The sequence below is a fragment of the Nyctibius grandis genome, chromosome 8, assembly GCF_013368605.1.
Source record: "Nyctibius grandis isolate bNycGra1 chromosome 8, bNycGra1.pri, whole genome shotgun sequence".
NCBI classification, from domain to species: Eukaryota; Metazoa; Chordata; class Aves; order Nyctibiiformes; family Nyctibiidae; genus Nyctibius; species Nyctibius grandis.
Window position 1 is genome coordinate 3,793,380 of NC_090665.1, and position 13,046 is coordinate 3,806,425.

At 37.1% G+C, this 13,046-nt stretch overlaps 1 protein-coding gene across 3 annotated transcripts in view; it reads right to left on the minus strand.

Annotated features, from left to right (window-relative positions):
* The window catches only part of BCHE (butyrylcholinesterase), a 49,811-nt gene that overhangs the window by 15,120 nt on the left and 21,645 nt on the right, over positions 1–13,046 (minus strand). For 2 of the 3 annotated variants that reach the window (XM_068406636.1, XM_068406635.1), the window contains exons 3-4: positions 9,505–9,671; positions 1,665–1,809 (exon numbers count right to left, since the gene is read on the minus strand). In XM_068406636.1, the coding sequence (XP_068262737.1) occupies positions 1,682–1,809; positions 9,505–9,671 (295 nt within the window). In that variant the 3' untranslated portion in view covers positions 1,665–1,681. Of the gene's footprint in view, positions 1–1,510; positions 1,810–9,504; positions 9,672–13,046 lie in introns of those variants that run through there. The other variant, XM_068406634.1, reaches the window with a different exon arrangement.

Consider the following 13,046-nt stretch of genomic DNA (forward strand, 5'->3'; position numbering starts at 1 on the left):
TCAAAAATGACCAGTTTTTTTGATTGCATAGGTTTGATTGTTCTCTTTGGAAATACTATGCTAAAAACTGGTTTTCCATAATTTAGTCACAAAATAATTGTATTCTCTTAGAAATAACTGAAAAGATGATAAGCCATATTCTGTTGTAGAATTTGGCATTTCTGCAAAAATAAATCCTTTCAGTGTAGGGATCCTGTGTGGTCAAACTGCCAGAAAAAGAACACTCTCTGTTCATTATCTAGATCTCTTCAGTCTGCTCAATTTGAGAAGGAATTTCACAAGAGCTTATAATCACTAGAACAGAAAATAAATGCACTGAAATGCTATTACATTTACAGAAAGCTTCAGGATAATTTATTTATGAGATGAGTTGTTGCTTTTATAAACTCCTTATGTTTATCAAATTTTTGGCATTTATTTTCCCAGTTGGGCCAGTGAAAAGCAGCTAATTAAGGTGTTATTCAGGCATACAACTTCCAACCTCATCCAGATGAAAAGTAGGAAGAATTATGCAAGGGTTTTTTTAGAAGCTTCTAACCGGTTTGGCTGGAGTAGGTAGAAAGGGATCCAGGAGATGCCTACTTGCATGGCAACTGGGGCTCACTTGACCATGTCAAAGAGCTGGGTCCTTCCCACCAAGGTCACAATGTCCCTCTGCAGCGATACCCTCCCCAGCCTTCCCCAAGAGGAGCAAGGACTTTGCGGCCAGGTCCTGCTCTCATGCTGAGAGCTGGCTGGCTGAGCAGGGATTTCATGACTGGTTTCTGATGAACCTGCCGACATGAAGATCAACGCTCTTCTGCAGGTATAAAACCTTGTCATGTTCCAGTAAATGTGGGGCTGTCTCTTGACTGGGAGCCAACTCAGTGGACAAAATATGTCCTAATTGGAGTTTACCTCTGTAGCAGAGACTTTTACCAGCTGAAGACAGTGGGTGTCTGAGCAGGGAAATCTGTGAATTCATTACTTTGTGAATCTGTAGGTCTTTACTCCTTGAAAAATTAGGATAGCAGAAGCAGAGCCGTCAGTTTTCTGGCTTGTTTCACCATTGCGTTTGCACACAGAGTGCCGATGATTTAGGCCTTCGCTACATAGTTTGAATACTCTATTATGGCTTTGTCCTACAGATTAGGCCATAAAGCAGCAATGATTCGGGCTTTAATGGCAGTCTTAAAATTTTAGGTCTAACAAACAAATACCATTTGGTGTGTCCAGCAAAGTTATTATCTCTTTATGCTTATGTCAATTAAATTATGTCTGAAGCAAGGTTTAAGTGCAGCGGCATTGCAGTTAAACATCAAAACCAATTGTGTTTTCCATGGCAATACTGTAAAACACTGCTATTTCTATTAAAAAAAAAATCCATTTTTCTATAACAGATTACATTGTTTCTTTGAAGTGTGAATTCCAGTAGCTAGTGTTTATAATAATATGTACATCATTAATCTTCAGACTTTAATCTCTATAGTCCTATTTAACACAGTGAAGCTTCAAAGGGTACAGATGCCTTATATTGTTTATTGAGATATGAGGTAAAATATAAATGAAAGATCTGGGGAATCAAAATTGTATCCATAACATTTTTTAAACTGCATAACATTTAATGCTAGATGTGTTAGAAAGCTACCTGTATATTTGCCTGATGAACAGAAATATGGACATACCGGAAAAGGTAAACATGTTAATTAGAGCCTGCACATCTCTCCTTCTTGCTAGTGTAATCATTAAATTGATTTTTCCAGTCTGACATGTAATTGTTCCAGCGATGGAATCCTGCTTTCCACTCTCGTTCTGCTTCATCAATATTTCCTGTAAAACATGAAATGGGTTACATTAATCTAAATTTGAATCTCTTTATATGCTAATTGGAAAATAATTTTGATTATCAGTGTAATTTGCTCCAAATACATTATAGGTTGGTCTTTTGCCTCTTAAACCTGGAATGACTTAAAATTCAGTGATTAACACTTTATCTTTACATCAAGAAGGAAGGACTTCAAAGATATCATTCTGGCACACCACAGGGTTATAAATATATTTATGTCTGGGCTTGTTGTTTTTGGATAATACTTCCGTCCACCAAATTTGTTATTTTAAAGCCACCTTTTTTTTTTTTTTTAAATCCTCAAAATATTACTTTGGTTCAGTATACTCTACAGTGAAACCTACATACCCCGAAGACTATGATATGCAAACTGAGATAGGTGCTTGTAAAGAAACAGTGAAATCACAGCTTTGTTCAAGGCAACAAGAGTATTGCCATTAGTTTCAATGAAGGGCCAGGATTTCACTCTACTGTGGAATAAATCTGCAAGTTTAATGAGTAAAGGGCACAAGTTTGGAGAAGGGTACTGTAGAATGTGCACTATGTCAACATGAAACCATCTTCTTTTTTCTTTTTCATTCTAGCCTATAAAGCATTTGCGGACTAATCCTGTGTCCCAAGGCAATATTTATTGCCAAATTTGTTACAGGCATCAGAGCAGAGCGTGAGGATGAGAAGAGTAATAAAAATATATCATTTTTCAAGGTTCCCAGAGTATTTTATGGACAGGGATCACTTCCTCCAGTCCCAAAAGGTAATTAACGCTAGAGAAAAATGCAGTGACCTTGCAGGAACAACCCATACAATGACTAAAGGAAAGATAACGTATGTAGGCTGTATCGCATACATACTGAATCCATACATTTTGGATCAGTGGTAGACTTTTCCTTATGGTTTAGACACCATTTATGATCTATGAATGCCTTTATTCATTCTGGACCCAATTATTTCAGTGTCCCATATTGACATAACTTGCTTCCAAAAAACTTTGGTAATTGTGTTCATGAGGTAACAGTTCCATGGTTTCTTTATGCTCTTTTGACTTTTATGTTCTGCTGCAGTAAAGCATAGGCCCTTTCCCTCCATAAATATACCCTTTCCCCCCTTTTTATGATCTGCCAGCACTGCAAGTTTAACTAGTTACGTGAAAATGAAATACTTTTGTGTTTTACACATCAGTAGAGAAAATATTCTGGAAAGAGAGTTAACAGATTCAGAGATTTAGTTTGGAGAAGCATCCAGTAATTTGGTTGCTTATCTGCAGTTTAGTTCAACATTTCCAAACCTTTTTGGTCTGGAAATCCAGATGGCAATTTAATGAGACTTTGAAATGAGATTTACATTACTTCTTGGTTTCAGTGAGACCAGAAATAAAAGCAAGATACTTTTCTTGTGGAGGTTCTGTACTTCTGCTTGTAGTCAAAAGGGAAATTGTGAAGAACAAATACAGGAAAAAATATTAAAAAGTTAACCACACTCCTCTCCCTCAGTTCAAAGATGTAAATAAGCTTGGTTGCATTGGAGATCAAAGAAAAATTCAGATCATTTTTATTATTTTTCTCCAGGCCGCAACTGTCATTAACTCAAAGAGGATTTGTAAGTGCTCGTAACAATAAAACCATGTTTTGATTACTAAGCTATGCAGATATGACTCACAGAACTATGGGGAGAAGACATGCACAACATTTTGCTCTCCTGACTCTAAAAACTCGCCTTTGCACGTCTCTTAATTTAAAGATGTAGCCAGGGTCTCAGGTAAAGCCAAATTTTCCACGTGTGTCAAATGGATTGGTAATTTAATTTAGTGTATGAACCAGTAGTAGTATAATTTGGAGAAAAATGCCTCAACTGTATTTCTTGTCTTATTCTTGATTATGGGTATCCAGTTTTATTCATCCAGGAAAAGCCTCCACTTATGAATTAAAAATCCTCTGTTCCTTCTTTTATTATTCATGTTTAGATGTGTTTGAAGTCTGCCCCAAAACTTCAGAAACTGGAATACCTCTACCATACATGCATCTTCAATTAAGTCACTGTTCTAGAGTATAAATTATGAGGCATTTCAGTGCTTCTTAAAGATCATCATGAAGAAGTGAGTCAGCTAGAGAAAGCAGACGACAAGAAATTTGGAGTAGCCACCATTATGAATCTAAAAGACAAAAGGGGGAAGGAAAACACTGAAATAAGAACTTGGATTCCCATTTGTTTGCTTTTTTTCAGTGATAAGATCCAAATTGAAGTCACAAGTCAATGCATTCCATTATCACCAACATCATCAATCTCTTTGAAGCACCCACCCATGACTTAGATAAGCTGACAGCTAGAAGGAAAAAAAAAAGCAAAAACCCCAGAATAGAGAATTGGACTTGACCAATAATTACTGCTCAGAGCACTGGGTTACTACAATGCTCTGCAGTACTATGGAAGCCAGCTAATAATACAGTGAGGTTATTTTGTTATATGCAGTTGTTTAGGCAATCCCAAACTTCATAGTAACACCAATTAGCTTAATGCAAAGCCCAGTGAAGTTTACAAGAAGAAAAGGGGAGGTTTCGGTAGGCAATGAATCACACCTCAGTGCTCAGAAAGGTCCCAGTTTAACAGACCAAAAAAAAGGAGGTGTTTTTTTTGATTCTTCAGCGGTGTCAGCGCAGACAGCTGGCATTTATTTTCTTTCCACACAAGCATACAGCCCTTACTTCAATGGCATTACAGCAAAGTTAAATTTATCTCCATACCATCATTTGTTGAACTGCTAGATGTGCCAATAAAGTGCTAATCTTAAATGTATTTTTGTGGTATTAACATTAAGATTGGCACAAAGGCCATATAACTGTTATGATATAGTATAAATAAAGGATGACAAGTTAGAAATAATTTTTCTGTCCTAATAGCTCATAATTGTGGGTACCTGCAAACTATTTGATTCATTAGTATGATAAATTCTACGAGTTTATCTATGCTGTAGATTCTCATGGTGAAAGTTTCTACACAAATACTCAGAAAGGAGAAAATAAATAGCATCTGTACTTCAGTACAGCTGGTCTTTAATCACACAGTCTCAATATCAATGCTTTTTTAACCACAACAGTATATTTGTTTTCATATGCATTTTTAAGGACTTCAGATTTATTTATTTTTTTTTTAAATTTTCTTCTTCCAAAAGTCAATAGAGCTCTCTGGGAGATGAAATATTGTAAGGGCTGTTATCCCTCCTATGACCTAGGATGCAAGGTACTGGAGTTGGAAAGAAATCAGATTGTTAATGTACATAGCTTATTGCCCATATGTGCACTGAGTAGTCTTACTTCACTGGTACGTGCAGTAGTATTGGTAAGGTTACTTTTGACTAGTTCACTTCTGAGCATACATAGTGAGTGCAGCAGCTAGCTCTGTGGAAACTGAAAACTAATTCTGATGGTGAATTTTCTAATTAGTTAATTTTTAATATTCTTACTACCCTGTTTATTTAGCTCTATAGAATCCAGATACTATTTGGAGGATCATAGCAAATACAATTATTTTGTTTATTCACTGGTCAAGAAGTTGAACTTTTATCTGTCTCCACGTTCAAAATCTTTTTAGGGTTGTTTTAAAATATAATGTATTTATATTAGCCACTTTGATGTTTAGTTTCTCTATAGATGATGCAGTAATATCAAATAAAATAGAAAAATATGTATTAAATGTATTAGGCACACTAAAATAGTAATGGAACACAAATGGAAAGGTTGGCTGCCTGCAGCTTTCTATAATCAAGAGGAAATGGGTATATATAAATAGTTAGGGCTCTAGATGCCTTAAAGATTGTATTAAGGAGGTAGAGTCTAACATAGAGGCTTTTATAATTAACATATGATTACTCTAAAAGCTACTTAAGAGTCACCTACTGTTTACTGTCCCTCTGGTGTGCTTCTTTTAGAAGCAGTCATCAGAAAGTGTTCTGGTGATTGTCCCAGTGCTCACGCCTTCAAATGAAATATTAAATGCTGAATGCTTCAAGTTTGTCTTAGGGGAGTGGGAACAGAGGGTATTCTCGGTGCCTTTGCAATAGGGTTGAAATCTGTGTAGAAATTGTGCCTAGTTGGAATTGAGAGCCCATGTAATATATGTCTGGGTCCAGTTTACCTGGCTAGTGATTATTATCAAGCTAGACGCAAAACTACATTTTGACTCACGTCTTCAATTATACTTTTATATATTGAAATTGAAGCGGAAGACATTGAGAAATATTCTGGAATCATACAAAGTACTCTAGAGATATTAAGGCCAGTATTTTATATATGGCTGTTACTGTTGTGTTAATGTGTAAGGCTTATTTTTTTCTTATTAGTTTTCTCAATCCATAACCATGAACATTTTTTTGGAACTTATCTGATTTGGTTGCTTGAAGGAAATGGAAAACATCTAACCATAAAGATAGCAGGGACCAAATATTTTCCTCTCATATATTTAACTGCCTCAAGGAACCTGTCTCACCCAGCCTGTCATGGGAACAGGCTTGCTCAGAGGCTGAACACATTTGGAGCTGGCCATTACATGCCAAGATGACCTCAAGGGGGTAGCAAGGCTTGTGCTGGGAGTGGATCAGTAACTAAACAAGTGGTTCGTTACCAAGCACATCCATATCAAATTCTGACCACTTGGCACAATGAGAAATCCCCTTCCAGTTTCTGCAAAATAAGGCAGTTTGATTGTCCTCTTCAGGTTCTAACTGATGTAATTCCACTTTGTCTATCTGAACCCTGCTTGAACTATAACTTGCAATAATGATAACATAAAACTTCCTTGCTTCTTGTTTTGTCATCTTATATCATATCATATTAAAGCAACCTTCTTTTTCTAAGAATATTTCAATGGAAGAAGTAATAGAAAAGGTAGACCCTCAGAAAATGAGAAAATACATGTATTTATAGCATGCACTGTGCTTTGGGCATAAAAGAAATGCAAAATAATATTTCAGTGAAGAGAATTATTACACTGTAAAGTATTATACATCATGTTTGTAAGCAGAATCTTAAAGGTTTCTTTCTCAGAATTGTATAAGATTGTATAGGGAAAATAAATATAAAAACATTATTTCTGTTGCGATATTTCAGGGACTGACAGATGTAGATACATGACAAAGCAGCACTACTTCTTGACAATATTCTTGTCTCATTTCTGTATTGGGATCCAGGCACAATGTTTCTTTCCTTTTGCTAAGAATATACTCAGGATTTTCTTTTAATTAAATTATGTAAATTTATGTTGTAAATTACTGAATATGGCAAAATGATGTATTTATGTCTCCTGGCAGATCCAGAGTGTCGCTTCGTCATCCCTCACACCACAGAACCATGCAAAGCAACTCTGCTGTCCTGCCAAGATGTGTTGAACTATGTCTGGTGATGTGCTCTCTTCTGCTCTGCCACGGAGCATTTGGTTATGCACAGTCCATTTGTAAGATGCACATTACTCAATAGGGGTTCACAGCCAGGTTAAAGAAATATGTAAAATAGTTCAGTTATCCTGGCTCAGCATAAACGACTTGTCAGAATTTGAGAAGACTCCCTCAAATCCATCCATAATTTGGTATACTGTGATTTTAAAATCACAGAGTGTGCTTTATAAATTATTCATTTTACCTACTGATTTTGCTTCTCTTGATTTAATTAAAAAATGTCTATTGAATTGAGAGGGGATAAAAGTTGAGCCATAATACAATTATAGGCTCAAATGAGGAAGGAATAAATTATTTCAGAAAGAATCATCTGTGCACCATGAAAATTTACATATTTTTAAGAATAACATTCAAACTGAAACTTACAGAAAGACTGTAAACTCCTAATTAACATTTAAAAAGTGTATCTTATTTTTGAAATGAGACTTCCCCCGCTCCCCACCTCAGTCAAACTGCAGAAGGCAGGTCCGGAGCTGCAAAATCACTTTATAAAATCAATTCCTTTCAAAGTCCAGAAGCACAGAGGCTTGGTGTGTTTGGTGAGCTTTGCAAAAACAGTGGCATCAGACTTCTAAAGAAAATCTGAGTCCTTTGTGTTCAACTAAGCTTAAAGTTTCAAACAGCCTGTTATATTTTTCTGGGTAGTGAAATCTCATAAACACATTGTATACAGAGTCAGGCACAAATCAGTTCTCTTTTGCACTGGCAAATCCTGAAGTTTCTTGGTTGTCATTACTGGCTGTCACTCTAGAAATAAAACACAAGGCTCTAATGTGAGATGTAAAACAGAATCCCCTTTTGGCAACAGAAATGTACTTAATATTCTCTGTGGATTAGCTGCATAATAATATAATCCCATAAATAATAGATAATATGACCCCGATACAAAATCCCACAATGTACCTTAGATACATGAAGTTTATACAGAACATCTAAAGCCTCCAGAAATCCCAGTGCACGCTCCCACTTCAGCAATGTCTTTCCTACTCTCCCCAGCACCCCAGGAACCCAGAGCCGGGCAGTGCTGACCCTCGCAGTCGGCAGCTTTGGAACAGAGATTTGCAGCACTCTAAAACGTCTCATATTGTGGCTGCATCTGCACTTTGGGGCAGAGAAGCTCCACACTGCACAAGTCCTGGGCCTTGGCCCATCCCCAGGATTTGTCCTAGCACAAACAGGGCACTACAGGGTGGTGAGCCCATGGCCGAGAGCATGGGGCACGTTGTAGGACACACCTTCACTGCAGCATGGGCAGTTTTGTCCAACATCTGAACATCTCATGGAAATTCAGTTACAAATAGGAATGTAAAGATTTAAACTCAAGCGTCACATTAATATCAAGCTGTCACAGTTTAAAGCTGGGCCAGCTATTAAACCTGTGGCAGATGCGCTCTGTTAACCTCCCCCTGCCCCAGAAGGGAAAGGGAAAAGGGAGAGAGACTTATGGGTTGGAAAGTTAAAACAGTTTTAATAAACTATAATAATGAAAAAGAGTATAATAATAATATTGGAATAATCAAATATATACAAAACAAAGATCAGGCTCCCCCGATGTTGATCACGTCACCACCGGCACTGCAGGGCAGGGTCCAGGAAGGCCCAGGCTGGGCCCAGCGACGGACGGGGACTGGGCTCAGGGATGCACGGATCGGGATCGGGGGCAGCAGGAAAACAGACAGAGTCCTCTTTGGACAGCGGCCATAGCAGAAGGGGCGAGAAGGGAGAAGAAAGGGCCGAAGGCCCAAGCAGACTGAAGGCTCAAGCAGGCCGAAGGCCCAAGCAGGCTGAACCAGGCCGAGACCCTCGTGATCCCCCCGCTTTACACTGAGAATGACGTGTATGGGATGGAATACCTTCGTTGGTCGATTTTGGGTCACCTGCCCTGTCTGTTCCTCCCTGCAGGTGTGACCCCCCTGCACCTCTTCACTCGTAAGCAGTGAGGAATTTAGCAGTGACCTTGGTTTCTCTAAGAGTAAGTACAGCAAGAGCCTTTCTGCATAACATCCCTACTGGTGCCTCAGTGATAACTACAAACTTCGAGTGTTATCAGTCCTGGAAGCAGACACTGTCTGCAAAACATGCAGTTAGTTTCAGAAAGTGCAGTTACTTAGAAGAGACTTAGCTGAAAGTAAAAATCACTGAAAGGAAAATTGGCCTAGTTTAGGCCAAACCAGGACACAAGCAAATGATCCTTGTACAAAAGTTTAAATAAAAGCATCTATAAAAGCATTTTTACCTGTCATTTCCAGGACTTTGGGAAAAAATACATTCCAGAATCGACACTGCTGAGCACGTAATTTTGTCAGTATCTCTGAAGTGTTGGTATTTAATGTCAAATATTTCTGTTCAGTACTGGTGAAGACTGGCCATCTTGTTCCATTGATCAGGGTCCCATTTGGAGTTCTAAATGAGAAAAGAAACATTTCATTTGGAATGACAAATTACCTTAGCACATCAATTGAGTATTATTTCTTTTTTATTTAACAGTTATTTCAGTTTCAGTATGCTAGTTTGGAATTATTAAAGTATATTTTTGTAAGTAACTGAGAATAAAAGAAGGTAAATTTAATTTAACTACATTTTAAAAAAATGAAATTACTTATATTCCCTTTTTGGGGTGTTCTGGGTTCACCTAAGGGGAAAAAAAGTTAATAAACCACTATACACAAACTACACTTGTTGAATTTGGAGATCATCACAGAAGCTGTGAATTATTCTGGGTGACTTAAGAACAAACCAACCAGTTAGGAGATTGAGTACTTCATGTTTTAGTTTGAATGTTACTGATCCCTTCAGACAGAAAAATAGATCGGACTAAATAGCTCAGATAAAAATGTAAGTAATGTCTAAACTTTGGATGAGAGCTATATTGGGAGAGAAAACAATTATTCCTCATTGAGAAGGAACAGTTCCTCCTTGAAGGATGCTGAGCCCCATGAGCAGAGTGCCACACATGAGCAATCTCACATCTCTTGGAAACTGGGAAGAGGTGCAGAGTGCTTGGCCCTTTGTAAAACAGACTCTGCACTTTAAAGAATCACAGCTGTTAGTATTAAAATATGCATAAGGCTCTAGGGACAGACATCCAGTTTTTTTCCCTTCAAAAAAGGACAATATCTAGTATCTATATGACTAGAGAAAAAAATAATTGGTTTAAGTGTGTAGAAAAAAAACAAAATGGGGAGCATTGCATAGGGAACAAATGAGATGGAATATGATTTTCAGGAAAAGAGGATTATTTGTGACTGTTTAAGTATGCGTCTATGTTAGCTCAGAAGAGGTTAAGAATACAAATTAAACATTTATTGCAGTGCAAGCAGAAGGACTCATTTTCTTTTCTAGAAGTTGATATCAAGGAATCTGAGGTTTAGGGCAGAACAACAGTATTTGATGATTCTTGGTGGGATACACTAAGAACGCTATTAGCTAAGTTAATTTGGTTATCTCTACTTTACTTTTCACCAGGACTCTTCCTAGAAGGCAGCGGTCAGAGAGGAGTCCACAGTGTGTGGAGTCCACTTGTGTTCTGCTTCCCAAGAATGAGAAAAAGGTACTGGTTGTAGGTGGGAGCAGTCAGAGCACAAGATTCAGCTGCTGAAATAATATCAATATCTCTTAGTACATTCAGAATGGATCAAGTTTTTGGCCCATGTTTTAGTATTCTGCATTACTCTGGAGTCGTTAACACCCGGCATTGGCTACTTACAGAAATGTGATGCTAGAGTAAGAGATTCAGCATGTAATTTCCTGACTTGCTCACTTCTTTACTAATTTTTCTTTACTAATTCAGCTCTAATTAACCTATGGCATCCTTTTTAACTGCACTATTATTTGTGGCTCATGAGAATGACGACTTAAGCAGAGCTGACTTGCACTTCAGTTCAAGATCAGAACTCTAATGGTGCTGTCAGTATTCGTTTAACAGCTTTTATGCTATGCAATAAATCATGACATTCCACATTATAATTTACAGCTGTGGGGGGGATTACACAATGGCTACAGATGCATTTTACTAAAAATGATTGAAAGAACTGTCAGATGAAGACAGTATTTTGATATAGGTGAACCTGCTGATTATGACATTCTCTCTGCATTTCTAAGATGTATACTGTTCATAGAAATGTCCAGTAATTTCCTTTTTAGCTCCATTATTGAAAATTTCCCAAGTTAAAACGTAGCTCCCAGTTACAGCAAAACCAAGGGATCACAGGAGTATATTTTCTAACTGGCAAAAAACAAGTTATGATTATAACCTCATTCTTCTATCACAATTACTGTTCATTCCTTCTTGCTAATTAATAACTTCATGATGAGAATTGCGATACCCAGAATAAGCTGTAAAATTCCCTGTTCTTTGCACCAAACTCAAAGTTTAATAACATTCATATAGAAAATTAAAAGTATTGTGAGAATATCCTTCCTGAACAGAAAGGAATCCGATACACTGCACAACCTTGTCTCGGTCCATCTATGTTTGGATGGACAATCTTTGCTGATACATTATAGGAACTTGCTTCTACTGAAAAAAAGCTCAAGATTTCCATGGAAACCTCCATCCTATTATCTTTATCAATTCCTCAAACCTCTGCTCTTTCATCTCCTGCTACTACTCAATCATCTGTTATTCAGTACGTTCCAGTTTTGCCCACCTCAGTGCTTTCAATGGGGCCTGAAGGTGCGTCCCGAAAGGGCTTGGGCCACGCATCTTCAGGACAAACCTCTATCTTGTGCATCTACCTTGTCAAACACTAATCACCTTTCTTAGACCTCTTTTCACATCTATAAGCTCTAGTCACGGAATACCTTAATTTTGTTTGGATAAAATGTTTGGAGCTTCTTCACTCAATATTTTAGGAAGAAACTAGCTCCTTTTCTGCATGCTTTTTAATGTTTGCAGGAGCAAGTCTTATGGCAATTAAGAAATACAGTTATTTGAATTGCTCCCAGAGAAGAAATACAAGAGAGAAAAAAAAACGAAAAAAACCCCACACAAAAAACCCCACCTGTGTTTAAACTTTGGTGTAAACAGAATTTGTTTCCTTATTTCAGCTTTCTTTTTTTTTTTTTTTTTTTTTGCATATTCCCTGAACATATAGGCTGGACTCTCTCTGATAGTGATATAGCAGCTCATTTATAGTTAATTATTTTGTTAAGATATGTCTTTAAGGCAGCCAAACTTATTTGCTCATAAACTTGAAAAACAGAGTGTCTTTTTGAGCTCAGTCTCCAGTAAAGCTGCTCTTATGTTCTACCATTATACATATATGTGCTCTCAGTGAAGTTCACAAGCCGTTTTAATCTTGTGCTCAGTGGAAGTTGCTTGATGTTACTCACTGGTACTAAGAGCAGGTTCTTCCCCCTTTGGGTATTGTATGTCCATACTGGCAATAACATTTAATTCTCAAGGCTCATTTATAGTAAATAAGTTAGATTTGACATAGGGGTGAAGAGGGTTTTAGAGGAGATTATTCACTGACAATCCTGTATATTTAATGTTCATCTTCAACAACTTTAGAAAGAGAAAGTTAATTTGGTTCAGATGGAAAATGCAACAACCTGAACACAGTTCTGTTAATCATAATAAACATACATATATTAGCATTCTCATTACGATGATCAACATAACCTGAAATACAATACTAGTTCACTGCATATTTATTGTTACAGAGCATTGCTCTTACAGGTGGTTTATCAAACACAAACACAAAAATTTAATTAATCATCTAACCTTTTTTTTTTTTTGGTAAGCATTCATAGTATAAAGTACCTGTAAAATAT